The 19,983-nt window shown below is 38.1% G+C and overlaps 1 protein-coding gene across 1 annotated transcript; it reads left to right on the top strand.

Annotated features, from left to right (window-relative positions):
* Positions 1-2,331: 2,331 nt before the first annotated feature.
* Positions 2,332-3,561, top strand: LOC104092951 (putative F-box/LRR-repeat protein At5g02930). The gene has a single exon (XM_009598640.1). The coding sequence runs from the start codon at positions 2,332-2,334 to the stop codon at positions 3,559-3,561; it is 1,230 nt and encodes a 409-aa protein (XP_009596935.1).
* Positions 3,562-19,983: the final 16,422 nt, after the last annotated feature.

Here is a 19,983-nt window from a genome sequence, read left to right as displayed (position 1 = left end):
TAATCTTAAACTTTGGTGATTAAAAAATTGAGATGAGAGGTAGATATTGTTCCACTGGGCATGCCAGAATTTGTAGACAATAAATTGCGTCGAGAAAATAAAATCAAGACCGAAAAATATCGCAACAATCGTAGTATTTGATTTAAAATAATATGAGTGTACAATCTCTATGAATCCTCTTATTCTTCTTTTTAATAGTAAATAAATTCAAGGGCCCTTGAGCTTGAGCTTGAACCTATATTTGTTGTCACGAACGATGACCTTGAATTCAACTAGCACGAACTTTGATTTGAACTCGTACTCCTTGAATCTTGATTTGTTCTTTGTTCTTGAGCTTGAGCTTGATTGCTTGAACTTGAACTTGATTTATTCTTCATTCTTGAGCTTGAACTTGATTTGTTCTTCGTTCTTGAGTTTGAACTTGAACTTGATTGCTTGAAGCTTGAAACTTGTGGAAGAATTTGTAGCGTTTGATCCACGAGCTCTTTCTTGCTTCTTGTTATAACTTCTGGTGTCTTTTCTAAGTTATAAAGACCCCTATTTATAGTTGTGGGAGGAAAGAGTTATGATAAGAACAAACTCTTTCCGACCAATTAGATTGAAGAGTGACAAAGCCGCATTTGATTGGCCAGAACATGTCACTCGCACATGTGGCGTGGTTTCATTGGTCTTTTAATTTGACTTGGCATGCCTTGTCATTTTGACACGTGGCATGATCCTAATGACTCTTTCGTTTGACTTGGCGTGTCACGTCATTTGACACGTGGCACCAAACTGGGCCTCTAAGAAGATGGCATCATGGGCTTAATGAAGTGGGCTCATTAGTTTAGCCCAATTAAATGGGCTAGCCCAATGAATTTGGACTTATTTATTTAATCCGTATGTATTGGACTTATATAATTAATCCAATTATATTAGCTCGTAATATTTATTTGGACTACTATATTTAAAATATAGTCCAAATTATTTTTAAATTTTGTTCCGATAAAATTGATATCTTTACAGTCTTGACTGATTATCATATCTGGTCGCAATCTCCAAATAAGATTCCATCTCTTAGACAAGATGCAAGTTCAAGCTTCTTCTTTTGGCCCGTATCGACGACGGATACAACGTAAAATGTTATAAATTATGTGTACAGGCAACTCCGATATTCTATCATCTCCATCAACTATTTGCGCCATAATTTTGAGCACAAGTTGAACCTTAATTTATGTTTTTGGAATTACAGGCTTGTTTTAGCGGCCGGCTTATAATAAAAACCCAAGCTAGCTTATATATTATGGTAAATATATACTTACGTTTGGTCACAACTTTCTATAAAAGTTGACAACTTCCTTTTTCAGGGCTTGAAGTTAATTTCCAAAGTTAAAACATGGTTTATGTATGAACTATTACTTCCGCCATTCTAAGCAGAACTAAATCAAACATTTTAATCCGTATATATAACTAAGCTTTACCCTTTAAAAATATATTTTATAAAAATAATTGTCATTTAATTATTTTTACAAAAATTGTAATTTAATTATTTTTTTTCTCTTAATCATGTTTAGCACACTTGTTTAATTACGCAAATTAAGTTTGGACATTTGATTTAAATAGCATAAATATCACTTTAATTTGATCCGCATCAAACTCTCACAAAAAAGGGATCCAGAGTCGGATCCCATTTACTACTGGCGACTAAGAAACCTTTAATTTCTAGTCACCAACAAGAGCTAATTTTTCTCCTTTTATTTATGATCATATATATATATATATATATACCTTTTCTTTCAATCACTTGTTTTCTAAAGTTAAGGTTTAAATTACAAAGCAATATAACAGTATTAAAATAATTGAATATAAGTTGGAAGAAGTACGTAATATTCAAATATAAGACGTTAAAATTTTGAAATATTTAAAGAGTAAACAAAATTTGTCAACAAAAAGAAAACGAAATTTTCCTAAAATATTTACAGTTCATGGACTTGAGTCTTGGGAGGAAGTAATAAAGGCTGACCCACTTTTTAAAAATTGGAAATTAATTTCATGTCCAGAAAAAGGAAGGAAATCGTTTCCTAGTCAGCTTTCACATATCGAAAAGGTTTTCTCCTTTTTTGGCTGAGAACATATGGAAAAGTTATGACTATGACAGAATAAACTTAAACTCTTCTTTAAAATTAGGATTTATAGTCAAACTTTTATGGAAATAAGTTCTCTAGTCAAGTCGAAGTAAATTTTGTATTACTATAAATAGAGGCATTATTGATATCTTCTATATAGCCAATGCTGAATCGTTTGTTTGTTGTAATTTAATTTTTTTGGTGTTTGATTCCCTTCGAGAAAATTATGGGTGAAATAGTTGATGGAATGGATAGAATATCAGAGTTGCCTGTACACATAATTCATGACATCTTACGCCGGATTCGAAAATTCGGACTAGAAGAAGAAGCTCGAACTTGCGTCTTGTCTAAGACATGGAGTTCAATTTGGAGAATGCGACCTGATGTGATAATCAGTCATTACAGCCACAAGAGCTTGTCAGATAATTTGGAGAATTTTGTGAAATTTGTTGATGATTCCTTGCGGCCTTATGCCGAGCTAAGCTTGAGAATTGAAAAACTTAGCCTCGAACTTAGCCTTGAACATCCGGAAATGGCTTCTCATATTGATCGCTGGTTGAACTTGGCAATTAAACATAATGTCAGATCTCTACAACTTTTTCCAATGTTTAATTTGAACTATAGCATACCTGATGCTATTTATGCAGCTAATAAGACGCTGACTGAATTATCGCTACGAAGGTGCAAATTTGAAATATATAATAGCACCAGTACCACCAACAAATTGCAACGAATAATTAGTACGTGTCCGTTTATAAGGGATCTAAATATAAGTAATTGCACGGGAATCAAGAATTTACGTGTTTCTGGCCTAGTAAATCTGGAGATATTGGAGCTAACAGAGTGTGAAGGACTCGTAAAAGTGGAAGTCCAGGCTCCAAATCTTCGAAAATTTGTTTATGTTGGTGTCCCTTTGGATATGTACCCGACGACACGTGAACCAGAATCGCTGCCTTGCACAATTGATATTTTAGATGGTTATAAGACTCTACAATTTCTCAAATTGGAAGCTACTACCATGACGGACCAGGAGTTTGAATATCAGTTGTCTAAGTTCCCAGCCCTTGAAGTTTTAGACCTCAGGGGATGCTATATAATGAAAAATATAAAAGTTGTGAGTGAAAAACTTAAGAGTTTCACCTTATGGAATTGGACGAATCTGGAGCAAGTCAATATGATGGCTCCAAATCTTATGGAATTCAAATTTGAAAGTGGCAAAACATGCATGCCCTTCTCAACTATGGATCCTTCTAACCTGGAAATGGTCAATATCAATTTTTATCCATATTCTTCAAATTCTTGGAACTTTGGAGATATGGACAGAAGTTGGTACAGTAATCTTCAAGACTTCGTTCAAAAGTTCAACTATTCGAAGGGACTGATATTAGTATTTTATTGCAAAGAGGTATTAACTTCTTTTTTCTCTTTCACCGGTGTAATTTATATCTCTGCGTAATTGATTTTCCTAACAGTTTTCTCCACTGTATATTAGACTTCAAATATTGCTTTAGTTGATTTATGCATTCGTCTAGCTGTTTAATTAACTTGTTTGGGGTTTGTACAATACATGCAGGATAAGAGTATTCTTATTTATGAAGATCCAAGAGAAATTATTGTTCCACCAACTCGAGAACTAGAACTATGCATTAAGAATCCTTCGATGTATCCTAAACAATTCGCACATGATCTGATGTTGTGGCGCCCCAACATAATATCCATAGTGCCATGTACAAAGAGTAAAATGGTCCAGGTATAAACCTTATACATTACATTATACTATGCTAATATTTTTATATGCATGAGTTCATATTCTCACACGGTCACACATAGTTCCTAGGCGCATATATGCACATGTAAGTAAAAACCACAAATATTATATTGCATAATTGTTTCATTATCATAAGAATTTGACCTATGATTTTGTCTTGTTTGCATAGTACAATTTTCTAAGAAAAGACATTGAATTGAACCCCTTTCCCTATATTTTAATTTGATCCATCCTTTATAGTATATATCTAAGATTTTCACACATTTGGAATAACAGGTATTCCATGAGAGAAGAACAACATACATGGAGAAACAAAATGGAAGATTAAATGAAGTTATTAATCACAAAGGCGCAGTTGAGGATTGCGGAACGTCCCGGTTCTACTCTTGGCTGAAATCCACTCCCCTAATTCAACGGATTACTACTTTTATGTTTAAATGGAAGGAACCCCCTTTCACCTAGTCTTTTTTTTCTTTCATAATTAATACTAATAGCATCTGTTGCGGCCAAACACACTCACGCAAGTATACGTGGTCGTCAAGTAATAGAGTAGTGAATAAAGTATCATTCCCACAAAGACTTATGATTAACTTTTGACTAATTCAAACTCGAATAGCTTATCGATTCAAATTATTTCTTACAAAATAGATAATTTTAAAATTTCTACCGAAAGACTATCAAGTGATAAAATACTAGGAATCAACCACAACACTTAAATATTTTTTTAATAACAATCAATAGGATATAATATTCCAGGGTCACGGGTTATCTAACAATCATGTTGTATGCTTAGTTTAAAATAACTAATTGATTTATCTGGATTGTTGATTCACAGGGTTGATATTACTCATAAGAATCTGTCGAGTCCTTACTCGCCTATTCAAGCTAACTTAATACATATATGTCTATGAAATTAAGATTAACAAGAACGCACTTACAATTCCTGTATTGCAACCGAGTAAGGCAATTAGGTATATATCTATCCTAATTGCGAATCCGTTCCCCGATGCCCGGGTTTAAGAACTTGTTCTATTTAATTCTATATGCAATCTAGAGTTCCCACTTTCGAGTTCAACTCTAGATTCGTAGATAGGATTTCACTGTTAGCTACTCAGCAAAATAATTAAAAATAGAATTAAATAAACAACCCAATATGATAAAATCAACTTCGTCAAATTAAACTTCAAACATCAACATTCATGTATACCCATGACCCTAGAACAATAGGTTTCTTAGCCATTCATGTTCATACAATCATCAAAAATCATGTTTTCAAACATAAAATCAATGAATACTAAGAAAGGGATGGAAGAATTGATCAAATCCTTGCTTTTGAGTGTTTTGTGCCTCCTCCCTCCTTTAAATCACGGTCCCCCCCTTTAAAAATAGGTTTAGGTTGGCTTTTATATGAGTTGGGAGCGTCTAGGGGTCGAAATAACCGAGTCCTAGTCAAAAAAGAATACTTCCCGTCTTGAGCGTCCAGGGCAGCGTGGGGCGCTGGCCCTGGCGCTCAAACTCTTTGTTCTCTGTAAAGTGCGCCACAGCCAGCGCCCCACACTGGCTGTGGCCCTCAAATTTTCATTTTTGCGATTTTGTCCCGATTTCGCTCCAATTCGCGCCCTTTCGTCCCAAATTGCATCCGAATAATTCATACACATAGAAATACCAAAATTTAGCACAAACAATCATATTAAACATCTCAAATCGTCGAGACATGAGTAAAATGTGAGGTGATATATATCAAAATATGCATACATTAAGCCGATTATGAACACCCCACACTTAGACTCTTGTTCGTCCTCGAACAATGGAACTATATTAGCACCCCCAAAACGTACTTAGCGCTATGAAAGAGGACCTCACAATTAATTCACTCAAATAACCTACTTTTTGACTATGATCGATGTCGGCAATTAAGCATGGACACACAAATTTCACTTTCTTCCTGTTTTTAAATAGCTCAAGTATACTCAATGTTTTTCAACCAACTTAAGCAACCTCTCCACAACCACCTTACCTCAAGAGAAGACTCGTTACCACTAAGCATCCTCAACACATGCACTTACCCAACACAAGAAAGTGTACAATTTCACCAATCCGTCATGAAATCAAGTGCCCTCACTACAAGCAAAAGAGTGAATATCAAAGTAGTCCGTAAATTTAAATATGTCATTGAACATAAATTAAGGACATCACACAATTGAACAACATTCACTCACTCTCACAAAGAATTCATGTGCATCCCGTGGTCGTACCATAAGCTTGCCCGTAGTGTACATCTCTACTAATCTAAGCTAGCTAAATCTAGGATCAATTAGGACTTTAAGGTTGTAATGTAGGCTAAGGGACGGGTAGGATACATTTAGGAATAGTGACTAACCCTCCTAAGCACTTTAATACACTACACTCACACTTCAAGCGCAATATCTTCTCAACCCATTCATTTGTCATACACCATAACTAACATAGCCCTTTTTTCCATCAAGCACCTCTATGGTTTCACTAGCACGAGTGAGAAGGATTAGAAGGTGTGTCTTTCTACATTATTTGAACTTTTGTTTGCTCTTTCTTGCCAAAAAGTTTCTCTCTTTTTTTTTTTTTTTTTACACACTCCATACATTGAAGTTCATAAGCCAGTGACCTTTATTCACAATTTTAGTGCACCTTAAGGGCCCTTCCATGGTTCCACTTGAAAGTCACTTCCCAATCTCTCACCTTACTTCTTCTAGCGACTAAGTGACTTAGGAGGTAAAGGTTCAACAATCTCACATTAAGAACAAAGTAGGAGTACGGCTTGTAATGTGGGTGCCAAGGAAGCGGTCTATAGGCTCAAAGGGGATAGCAATGAAAAAATTCTATTTGTTAGTGACAAACACCTTTATGGTCAAGCAAGAAATGCCTATGTCATCTCCTAGACTAGCACAACTTAATGATTTTGCGTTGATTAACACACAGGTCAAGTTCTAGACTACACAGGGTAGCACAAAATATCAACAATCCTTACACACACATGGCACTTGACTCACTCAAGACGGTTATGTGTGACTCTCAGGTCAAGCAAGCATATCAAGTTGAGAATTCTTTAAGCAACACTGCACTAGGTGGCATACAAGTCAATCAACTGAGAAAAAAGAGTCAAAGAGTAAGCTACTTAATTTACTTGGGCATTACAATTCAAATCATATATGCAGGAAGACAGAGCGCATGCCCTAACTTAACTTGCCAACACCAAACATGTCAACAGGTACCTCAGAGCAATCTCAATTTTATCCCTTATCCTACTTCTAAAAAAAATAAAACAAAACACCCGGTTCGAGCTACACCCTTGGAAAAGAACCGGCATCCAAATAAAAACCAAGGGATACTACCTAACTATCAAAAATAAAACAAAAGAAAATCTTTTTGGTAATTTTAATCGGACTTTAATCCCTCAAGAAAATTTTCCAATAGATCCATCGTCGGAAAAAGTTCCAAGTTTTTGTTAATTTTTTTTTTTAGACTATGTTAGTCTTAAACTAAGCTAAAAGGTGATAAAAGAGAGAGAATTTTTTTTTAATAACCCTAAAAATTATATACATTTCAAGGAGAATTATACAATTCAAGGAGTATTTCCTCCACCCCACACTTAAATGATACATTGTCCCCGATGCTTAATAAATTCAAAAATAAGGTAAGGTGGAAAGAAAGAACTCCCTGTTAGTCGGAGTCTGCCTCATCAGGATGCCAACCAGCTGCGGCAATGGGCCCATCATCATCTCCAAAGGGTACCAAAGCCATTGGTCCCATATCTTCATCATCATCCGCATTATCAGATTCGTCGTCAGTGTTTTCATCCTCAGATGGATGAACGGGACTACCCGGTGCTATGCCCAACATCTCCTTGGAAGAACTGGAGAGATCACTACGCATATGCGTGCGCTCCTCATCTGACACCCCAAGCTTGCTCATAATAACATTGAGGGATTTGTAAAGATACCTGTTAAAATTTTCGTCCCTCTCATTCCTAGCAGCTTGGGTGAGCTTGGATGTGGGTTCTACCATGGATGTGATGTCTAACAATGATGTGGGTGCCTCCACTACCTCATCATAGCCAGGGTACTCTGGTACCCCACGAGAGAGCATGTATTGTGTTAAGGTGTTGCCAAAAAAAAACCTTTTTATCCTTCCTCCAAAACGGGTGCGGGTCATCTCCCGAGCATGAGCTCACCCATATTTATGGGGCGCCCGGTCATCAAAAAGTAAATCACACACACTCGAGCTCGAGTGCACTCAGTATTATGTTCAACGGGCATTAATCTAGCTTGCACAAAGTTTTGCCAAACCTTGGCCGTTTTGTTGAAGTCAAAACGGAGCATTTCAAGGTGAATATTTCCCTTAGTTCGTATCCATTTTGCATTAGAATCAACGCCACAAAGAATGTGACGTATTGCTTGGTAGCTTGGACTTTTGACGAACTTTCGAAGCCTTCGTGGGTTAGGACTATCAACTCCCAAAAAATGACACAAGGCTTCCCTATCTATTGGAATTTCCTGTCCTCTGACCCACGACATGTCATTTTTCTCGTTCTAGTTGGCATATAACTCTCTTACCATGCTGAGATTTGCCGGGCCCGGACATTCGAGGAGCTTATTCATCTTCTTTTCAATCAATGTAGCAAGTACATCTGGGAAGTTCCATTCTAAAGCTTTCACATTTATCCCCATTTCAGACACATATCTCCCATATGGAACAAAAGTATCATGCCATTTGATGGCGTCCTCCCGAACAAGTTCCACTTGAGGCCGTGGTGGCCTCGTAGACCCGCTAGCCTGTTGCTTTCCCTTGGCTTGTCGGGAGGAGCTCTCGCCTTGCTTACGTTTCTTTGGAGGGGAAGCAGTAGTGGAGGACTTCCCCATCCTTTTTCCTTTAGCGACATCGTCACGAGCCATAGCAACCTACACATGATAAACACAAAGATGAGAATGAATCAAAAGATGTTGCCTAAGGTCATCGTGAGAGGCAAGATGACCCCACACTTAAAACCTAAGGCTATGTATAAGCGAATCATAATATTGATTCAATGTGCACCAATGTGTCATCACAAGGCTATAGGTACTTAGACTTCCCTATGCCATAGAATTCAATTAGTCTAACATGGCCGTAACTTAACTATAGTACAAGCATAACAACGCTAAAGTCTACATTACTACACTATTTTAGTACACTAACTACAACTTACAAAAGTTTACAACAAGAGACAATACCCCCACAACACCCCACACTTCACCCAAACTCATATACAACTACACTCGGCTACTTAGACTTCATCGGTGTTCAAATTTACTCTCTTAAGCATTTTAACAAACACCTTGTGGGCATCAATTATGCTCTTCTATTTCAACAATGGTGGGAGAAGGTGGGCCTCCCAAATTTACATGAAGTAGAGGGAATTATAGTTTACTACTTCAAACACAAATGCTCAACCAAAGTTTTGCACCAATTTCATGTATAATCATTCCACCAACAATAACATCCAAATATGTTTAAGAAACCTAGGGTGTTGGAAGATGGAGGGAGAGAAATAAGACTACACTACTCTAAGAACTTCCAAAATACAAGAAAAGAGATAGGAAGAAAAACATACCTTAGAGTCTTGAGATGGAATTGAGCAAGAGATGTTGAAGAATATTAGAATTTGAGAGAAAAGGGGAAGAAGAAGAAGAAACCGACCGTGTGTTTTGAAGAATGGGGGGTTTTGGGTTGGGTTGTCTTAATTTAGGTGGGGTGGGGGGATGGGTTTGGGTAATTGGGTATGGGTTGGGTTGTGAGTGTATATGGTAATTGGGTAGGGTATTTTTAATTAAATAAAGAAAACAAAAAATAAAAACAACAATTACTTACCTGGACCGCCAGCCCAGCGCCCCACGCTGGGGCTAGCGCTGGAGCATTGCGGACACTATAAAGTGTGCCCCAGGTAGTGTGGGGCGCTGGCCTGGGCGCTCACTTCGGCAAAATATTTTTTTTCCGACTATCCGAGCACTCGATATATACATTACACACATTCCACACCATTTCAACCTACAAAGAAAAATTTTTCTATGGCCTACAAAAGAAAAGAAAAAAACAACTATGCTGCGAAAGCGGTAAAAAATTGGGTTGCCTCCCAACGAGCGCCTAATTTCACGTCGCGGCATGACTCAACATATGTTTAAGCATCAGCTAAGTCCACTGAGGTCTTGTGACGTGCAATGTCACCACCCTAATAATATTTTATTCTCTGGCCATTTACCAAGAAGGTACCACTTGAGCTCTTATCACGTAGTTCCACCGCTCCGTGAGGCCTCACACTTACCACAACAAAAGGACCTGCCCAATGGGACTTAAGCTTTCCAGGGAATAGCTTCAACCTTGAATTGAACAAAAGAACTTCTTGACCCGGCTCAAACTCTCGATGTTGAATGTGTTTGTCATGCCACCTCTTCGTCTTTTCTTTATATAATTTGGCATTTTCATATGCATGCAATCGAAACTCATCAAGCTCGTTGAGTTGCAGCAACCTATTCTCACCAGCTGAGTCCATATCCATATTTAACTTTTTGATCGCCCAATAAGCTTTATGTTCATGCTTGATGGGCAAGTGGCATGCCTTCCCATAAACCAACCTGTACGGAGAAGTACCTATAGGAGTCTTGTATGCAGTTCGATATGCCCATAATACATCATCCAGCTTCCCTGCCCAATCTTTTCTATTTTCACTTACTGTTTTCTCCAGAATCTGCTTTACTTCTCTGTTTGAAACTTCTACTTAACCACTCGTTTGAGGATGATAGGCAGTGGAAACTTTGTGCTTAACTCCATACTTTGCAAGAACATTATTTAGCAATTTGTCACAAAAGTGAGTTCCTCTGTCGCTTATTAACACTCTTGGAGTCCCAAAGCGCGTGAAGATGTGCTTCTTTACAAAGCTTACCACTACCTTTGCGTCATTAGTAGGAAGAGCAATGGCCTCCACCCACTTAGAAATATAGTCGACCGCCACCAAGATGTACCTGTGCCTATTAGAATATGGGAACGGTCCCATGAAATCAATCCCCCAAACATCAAAAAGTTCTACTGCCAGAATATTTTGCAAGGGCATCTCGTGCTTCCTTGTGATAGTTCCGATTCTTTGTCATCTGTCACAATTTTTAACAAAGGCATGTGCATCCTTAAATAATTTTGGCCAATAGAAACCTGATTGTAGCACTTTTTGGGCGGTTCTATCCCCACCGTGATGACCTCCATATGGCGAAGCATGAAAGCCATGCAATATTGCATTCATCTCTTCTTCAGGAACACACCTTCGCACTAACTGATCTGCGCATTGCCTATATAAGAATGGCGCATCCCATATGTAGAGCCTTACATCATGTAAGAATCTTCTTCTATTATCAGGTGTTAATTCTAGTGGTGTCACCCCACTTGCAATAAAATTCACATAATCTGCATACCATGGGGCTTTACCTGAGGTGACTGCTAATAGCTGCTCATCAGGAAATGTTTCTTTGATTGACCCTCCTTCAGCTACATGGTTCCGACTTTCTAATCTGGACAAGTGATCAGCCACTTGATTTTCTATCCCTTTTCGATCTCGGATCTCTAAGTCAAATTCTTGCAAGAGGAGGACCCAACGAATCAGCCTCGGCTTGGCATCTTTCTTTTCAAACAAGTATCTGATAGCTGAATGATCTGTGTAGACGATAACTTTGGTTCCCACTAGATAAGATCTGAACTTGTCAAACGCCCACACCACTGCAAGCAACTCTTTTTCAGTAACTGTATAATTCATCTGAGCTGGATTCATAGTTTTGCTCGCATAATAAATGGAGTGAAATATTTTATCCCTTCTTTGCCCCAAAACAGCTCCGATTGCTATGTCACTTGCATCGCACATCAACTCATATGACAGTCCCCAATATGGGGCGATGATAATTGGTGCAGTCACCAACCTTCCCTTCAGCTCCTCAAATGTTTTCAGACATGCATCATCAAACTTGAAGGTGACATCTTTCTCTAGAAGCCTGCATAATGGAGAAGAAATTTTTGAAAAATCTTTAATGAATCGGCGATAAAAACCTGCATGGCCCAAGAAACTGCGAATGCCTTTGACGGATGTCGGTGGGGGCAATTTTTCAATTGCCTCCACCTTTGCTTTATCCACTTGTAGACCATCTTTTGACACCTTGTGCCCTAAGACTATACCTTCACGTACCATGAAATGACACTTTTTCCAGTTGAGTACCAAGTTTGTCTCTTCACACCTAGCAAGCACTTTATCAAGGTTCATTAAACAATTATCAAAAGAACACCCAAACACAGAAAAATCATCCATGAATACTTCCACAAATCTTTCAACCATGTCAATAAAAATCGCCATCATACACCTTTGAAAAGTCACAGGTGCATTACAGAGACCAAAGGGCATTCTCTTGAATGCATACGTGCCATAGGGACACGTAAATGTGATTTTCTCTTGGTCCTTTGGGGCTATAGCAATCTGATTATACCCCGAATAACCATCTAGGAAACAGTAGTATTCCTGGCCTGCTAACCTATCAAGCATTTGGTCAATGAAAGGGAGGGGAAAGTGGTCCTTTCGGGTGGCATTGTTCAATTTTCTATAATCTATGCAAATTCTCCACCCAGTGACAGTTCTTGTAGGAATTAAGTCATTATTTTCATTAACCACTACAGTCATCCCCCCTTTCTTTGGCACACATTGAACGGGCCTTACCCATTTGCTATCAGAGATTGGGAATACAATACCTGCATCAAGCCACTTAATCACTTCTTTTATTACTACTCAATTCTACACTTTGCTTGTGTCAGTCCTCTATGAGGATTTTATGCATGCAGAAAGCTGGACTAATGCCTTTGATGTCAGACATCGTCCACCCAATTGCTCGCTTGTGCTCACGTAGCACTCTCAATAACTTTTCTTCCTTCAATTTAGACAAGTCAGAAGAAACAATAACAGGTAAAGTGTCAGAACTACCCAAATAAGCATATTGAAGGTGAGAGGGTTGGGGTTAAGCTCCAATTTTGGAGCTTCTTCAATTGACGGCTTTGGAGGGGGGGCCACTTGGCCTATTCAGGGGCTCAAACGGGTGTATTCCTTGCATGTAAGCACATGATGCATCTAGGATATGCATCATCTCCTCAACCTCATCATCAATCATCAAGCTATCAAACAACATGATTGCTTTTTCTAGAGAGTCGTCTAGATATACACTCGTGTCATGAAGTTGCTCATCCACCTCCACAATAGATATCATAGAGAGCTCCTCATAGTGGCGGGGAAGTTGGATTGCTTTGTAGACATTGAAGACTGCTTCTTCGTTGTCCACCCTCATAATCATTTTTCCTTCTCGCACTTTAATTATTGCATCGCCAGTAGCCAAGAGAGGTCGTCCCAATATGATTGGAACTTGTTCATCAGCCTCAAAATCTAGAATAATGAAGTCAGCTGGGAAGATAAATTTCCCAATTTGCAGCAACACATCTTCAATCACTCCTTCAGGGTAGACTATGGACCTGTCAGCTAATTGCAACATCACAGTGGTTGGTCTTGGAGCTCCCAAACCCAATTGCTTAAACAAGGACAATGGCATCAGATTTATGCTCGCACCCAAATCACAAAGAGCACGACCCATATCAATATTACCGATTCGCACTGGAATAGTGAAGCTGTCAGGATCCTTAAGCTTTTGGGAAAGTTTGTTTTGGACCCTTGAAGTGCACTCCTCAGTAAGTGCAACTGTCTCGAACTCAGTCAATTTCCTCTTGTGAGCCACTATATCTTTTATGTACTTAGCATACTTTGGAATTTCACGAAGTACATCCACTAATGGAATATTTAGTTGAACTTGACTCAACATAGAGAGAAATTTGTTGAACATGTGATCGTCATTCTTTTTCTGCAATCTCTGGGGGAAAGGTGGTGGTGGCCTTGCAGCCTCCATTCGCTCTGAACTTGCATCATTTTTCTTTTACTCGTGTATTGTCTTAGGGATCAGCTCCCTCTCAGGTATAGGTTTTTCCTTTCTCTTCTTTGGCACTTCTTCTAGTGCCCTCCCGTTTCTGAGTGTAACTGCATTAACTTGAGGGTTCTTCTCTGTATCACTGGGAAGAATGCCTGCAGGTCTAGTGTTTTGATTTGTTGCTAACTGTCCCATTTGCCTCTCAAGATTTCTGAAATCGGTCCAGAGCTGTTGATTATCAAGCAACAACTTCTTCAACAAGTCATTCATACTCTCTTCTGTTTGTAGGGGTGGTTTCTGAGGTTAATTGAAATTTCCTTGGGGTCTATACTGGTTCTGATTCTGTTGATTTCCTCCCCATGAGAAGTTAGGATGATTCCTCCAACTTGGATTGTAAGTGTTCCCATATTGTGCATGCTGATTCATCGAACCTCTGTTTTGTTGCCCCACATAGTATATAGATTCAGGATTTGTAGGACACATGTCACTCATATGACTGTCACCACATAGTTCGCAACAAATAGACATCTGTTGTACATGCTGCATCTGTTGTGTTTGTTGCATTGTCATTCTGTTCATCTGATTTGCTAGCTTTGCAATATCTGCTCTCATGGCTGAGAAGTCATCAAGCTCAATCACCCCAGCTGCCTTCTGTTTAATTGCTCTTCTTGCGTCCCCATCTCCTTGCCAATTATGGTCATTAGCAGTGAAGTTATTTAGCAAGAGTTGTATTTCAGTATACGGCCTTGCCATGCAACTACCCCCACAAGCTGAATCAAGATTCATCTTTGATGCCTCGTCTAGCCCATCAACAAAAGTGTGACCCAATACATCATCAGTCTGACAATGATGTGGGCAGTCTCTGAGTAGCTTCTTGTATCTTTCCCAAGCTTGGCGAAGTGTCTCGCCATCTCGTTGTTGGAACCCAAGAATTTGGCTCCTCAGCGATTTGGTCTTCTTAGTAAGGAAAAACTTAATTAGGAATTTCCTTGCTAAATCATCCCAAGTGTGGATTGAGTTCGCAGGCTCCTTTTGCAACCATTCCTTAGCTTCCCCCAACAATGAAAAGGGAAATAGTGTCAGCCTGACATAGTCCTTGGAAACGTTTGGATAATTGTAAGTGCTCGTAATTTCCAAGAAGTTCTCAATGTGCCTCTGCGGGTCCTCATGAGATAGACCCACTTATTGCCTGTGGACTGAATCAGTTGTACCATGTACTGTTTGAGTTTAAAATGCCCCGTGATATCAGGCTTTACGATAGCCTGAGTCATATTAGCAAGATTGGGCCTTGCGGTTTCTATCACCGGACGCTCCTCATTACCTGCCATCTCTATTGGCTATGGTTGAACTACGATGTCCAACTCTCTTTCTATTCTCGTTCTAGCTTCGACTTCCCTCCTCACTCTATGAAGTGTTCGTTCAATCTCTGGATCAAAAGGAAGGAGGTTGTTTGCACTTCTAGTCCTCCGCATTCAAGAGAAGATTCTGCGTTAACACAAACAAAGCAAACTGAAAATTAAAACTTGAACTAATAAGTAATAAAAGCTTAATTCAGTCAAGTAGCTAATTTCTAAGTCCCCGGCAACGGCGCCAAAAACTTGTTGCGGCCAAACACACTCATGCAAGTATACGTGATCGTCAAGTAATAGAGTAGTGAATAAAGTATCGTTCCAACGAAGACTTATGATTAACTTTTGACTAATTCAAACTCGAATAGCTTATCGATTCAAATTATTTCTTACAAAATAGAAAATTTTCTAAATTACTACCGAAAGACTATCAAGTAATGAAATACTAGGAATCAACCACAACACTTAAATATTTTTTAATTACAATCAATAGGATATAATATTTCAGGGTCACGGGTTATCTAACAATCATGTTGTATGCTTAGTTTAAAATAACTAATTGATTTATCTGGATTGTTGATTCACAGGGTTGATATTACTCATAAGAATCTGTCGAGTCCTTACTCGCCTATTCAAGCTAACTTAATACCTATATGTCTATGAAATTAAGATTAACAAGAACGCACTTACAATTCATGTATTGCAACCGAGTAAGGCAATTAGGTATATATCTATCCTAATTGCGAATCCGTTCCCCGATGCCCGGGTTTAAGAACTTGCTCTATTTAATTCTATATGCAATCTAGAGTTCCCACTTTCGAGTTCAACTCTAGATTCGTAGATAGGATTTCACTGTTAGCTACTCAGCAAAATAATTAAAAACAGAATTAAATAAATAACCCAATATGATAAAATCAACTTCGTCAAATTAAACTTCAAACATCAACATTCATGTATACCCATGACCCAAGAACAATAGGTTTCTTAGCCACTCATGTTCATACAATCATCAAAAATCATGTTTTCAAACATAAAATCAATGAATACTAGGAAAGGGATGGAAGAATTGATCAAATCATTGCTTTTGAGTGTTTTGTGCCTCCTCCATCCTTTAAATCACGGTCCCCCCCTTTAAAAATAGGTTTAGGTTGGCTTTTATATGAGTTGGGGGCGTCTAGGGGTCGAAATAACCGAGTCCTAGTCAAAAAAGGAGACTTCCCGTCTTGAGCGTCCAGGGCAGCGTGGGGCGCTGGCCCTGGTGCTCAAACTCTTTGTTCTCTGTAAAGTGCGCCACAGCCAGCGCCCCACGCTGGCTGTGGCCCTCAAATTTCCATTTTTGCGATTTTGTCCCGATTTCGCTCCAATTCGCGCCCTTTCGTCCCAAATTGCATCCGAATAATTCCTACACATAGAAATATCAAAATTTAGCACAAACAATCATATTAAACATCTCAAATCGTCGAGACATGAGTAAAATGTGAGGTGATATATATCAAAATATGCATACATTAAGCAGATTATCAGCATCCATTCGAAGTCTCTTATGTTTAATTTGCAGATTTTCTTGCTTTAGTTTCTAATCCCAATTCATCCACTGTTGTTTATTTCGAATATGAGAGAACTCATCAAATTATTTGGCATTTTGAAGAAAACAATCCAGTACTAACCTTGATTTTGCCCCTGTGTGGCCTACTACTATCTGATTTCCAACTAAAAAAACACATAATTCCTATAAAAAAGCACATAATTCCTAAAAAACACATTTTCTAGTGCTATTATTTGATGTTTTTACCGTACGCTATACAGAGCGATCTACGTATTGTGACATTTGCGTCTATTGTAGGAATATTAGAAATTTGGATAAAAATGGCAATCCAAATCTTTTATCAGATCTTTTCAGAAAGGGAGGGGACTTATTCTCAACTAGTCAAATCCTTAATGAGATAGTGATTTCATCTCAAAGTTTTTGATTTCCTTGCTGTCATTTTCCTTCTTTACCTTTTCCTTTCATTTGCACTGAGTCAAACTCTTGAAATGCTACAAAGAAAAAACAATATCGCAGAGATATGAAGTACACTGGGTTATTATCATACACATCACAACTCTTGATATCATCTTTTTGAAGTTACGTACGCAGCATATTTTATAAGCGATGTTACAATTTGAAGAAGTAGACTAACGAGCAAATCATTATAATAATAATAAGCGATATTATTTTTTATATTTATCCTTAGTATTTTTATTTTTTATATATATATCTAGTAAAAATATTGGACGAAGTCGTGTCCCATGACACCGCATGCAACAAGGTACATACGCCCTGCCTTTTTGGGTTATTACGCATAATTGACAACAGGTAAAAAAAATAAGGTGGAGACGCTAACCTATGTAGGTGCCTTAGGTTTTATTGCCTTTTAACATATGAGAATAAATTATTGACAATTTGAAAAGTGCAGATAGCTGCTCTCACTTTTCTTTCCTTCCTACAAGTCCAGTTTGCTACTCCTACATATTAGTTATACTATCAAATATGGCATAAAATAACTTGCAAATCAGAAAGTCAGGAATTGCAAAAAGGACCGACTAATTTTCACAAACAAAGATATAATCACATATTATAATTTTTTTTAATCCGATGGAAAATAATGGGAATTAACAACCTCCCATCAAAGTTCAAACGATAACAGAATAAAGGTACACTAAAAAAAATAATTGTAATGCCCCGACTTGTCAATTTAAGAATTAATGCCCCGTTCAGTGACTTAAGGTCTCGAGTAGCTTTGCAATATGTATTATGACCCGCGGGTGTGGTCGAGTTTGATTTTCGAAAAATTCGGAATTAAATTAAAAGAACAATTCTTATTAAGAAGCTTAAATGGAAAGAGTCGACCGGAGAGTTGACTTTTGAGTAAACGACTCTGGAATAGAATTTTGATGATGTCAATAGCTCTGTATGGTGATTTTGGACTTAGGAGCGAGTCCGAAAAATTATTTGGAGGTCTGTAGAGGAATTTGGCTTGAAATGGCGAAAGATGAATTTTTGGGAAGTTTGACCGGAGGGTTGACTTTTTGATATCGGGGTCAAAATCCGATTCTGCAGATTTGAATAGTTGTGTTATGTCAATTATGACTTGTGTGCAAAATTTAAAGTCATTCCGGATTGATTTGATGTGTTTCAGCACAAGTTATAAAATTTGAATGTTCAAAGTACATAGATTTTGATTTGGGGTGCGATTCGTCGTTTTGATGTTGTTCGATGTGATTTGAGACGTCGAGCGAGTCCGTGTTAGGTTATGGAACTTGTTTGTGTGTTTAGACGGGGTTCCGGGGGCCTCGGGCCAATTTCTTCTATTTTGGATTACTGGTTTCTAGTGTCTCGTGATCTCTTTCGCGATCGCGTAGCTCCAGTCACGATCGCGTAGTGTTCTGTTGATCTGCCCCATTTTTCTTCATCGCGTTCGCATAGTACCTCATGCGATCATGAAGGTCTGACTTTCCCTTCATCGCGTTTACAACTCCACATTCACGTTCGCGTAGTAGAAACTGTGAGCTGGGGACGGGTGATCATTTCCTCTACACGTTCGCATTCTTCTGTCCGCGAACGCATAAGTATGCCTTTCCCACGTTCGCGTTCGCCTGCTTCTTCACGCGTTCGCGTATCTCAGTTCGTGGGCACCAGATTTTCCTTCTTCACGATCGCTCAACTCAGTCTGCGATCGTGTAACACATTTTGGGCAGTAGCCACTTTCCTTCTACGCGATCATGATGCTTTGATGCGTGGGAAGAATTAAAAGTCCCAAAAATGGAGGTTTCAGTTCATAACACAAAATCAAATTGGGAGCTCGGTAGAAGGAGATATTTGGTGAGATTCTTGTGTGAGTGTTTGGGGTAAGTAATTCTTATCCAGCTTTGATTAATTTTCATGATTATGCCTTTGAATCCATCATTTAATTTGGATTTAAATAGAGGAAAATCAAGATTTTTGTAAAATCTTTCAAAAATAAAAATTTAAGATTTGGAGGTCGAGTTGTTATTGAAATTCGATAAAATTGGTATGGTTGAACTCGTATCGGAATGGGTGTTCGGATTTCATGAAAATTATGTCGGGTTCCGAGGGGCGAACCACGCGTTGACTTTTGTTGACTTTTTGGAATAAATTTTCAAGTCGGCGTATTATTATCCGGAATTATTTTCGATGAATTTTAATGAAGTTATACAATTAATTTGGATAGATTTGAGCTGTCCAGAGGTTAATTCAAGCAAGAAGGCGATTTTTGGAATATCGGCATAACATCAAAAAGGTAAGTGTCTTGCTTAACCTCGAGTGGGGGAATTACCCCTTAGGCATCGAATCTTATATGCCATTTATGAAATGTGAAAAGCCGTGTACGCGAGGTGACGAGTATGTACTCGGGCTTATATGTGCAAAATTTATTGAGATAAAGTCTTAGGCATATTGTGTAGTGAATTGAATAATTGTTGGCATATAATTAATCATTTATTTGTCGTGCCTAAATCTTTGTTGTTGAATGTTTTGTTATATGACAATTTGATGTGATTGTTACTTGATTATTTATGTAACTCCGTGAATTTGTTGGTTGATAATTCTTGGAATTTAATTCATTATGAATTTTCCCTATACAAATAATTAATTAAGCAACCTTAAGAAGATGTGCTAACATAATTACCTAAATTTGAATTATTGAAGGCTTTGCTTTATGTTGAATAATTTTGATCTCTGTTGATTGTTTTTGTGGTGTTAT

Source organism: Nicotiana tomentosiformis, chromosome 3 (genome assembly GCF_000390325.3).
Source record: "Nicotiana tomentosiformis chromosome 3, ASM39032v3, whole genome shotgun sequence".
NCBI classification, from domain to species: Eukaryota; Viridiplantae; Streptophyta; class Magnoliopsida; order Solanales; family Solanaceae; genus Nicotiana; species Nicotiana tomentosiformis.
This window is presented reverse-complemented; position numbering and strand designations above follow the sequence as displayed.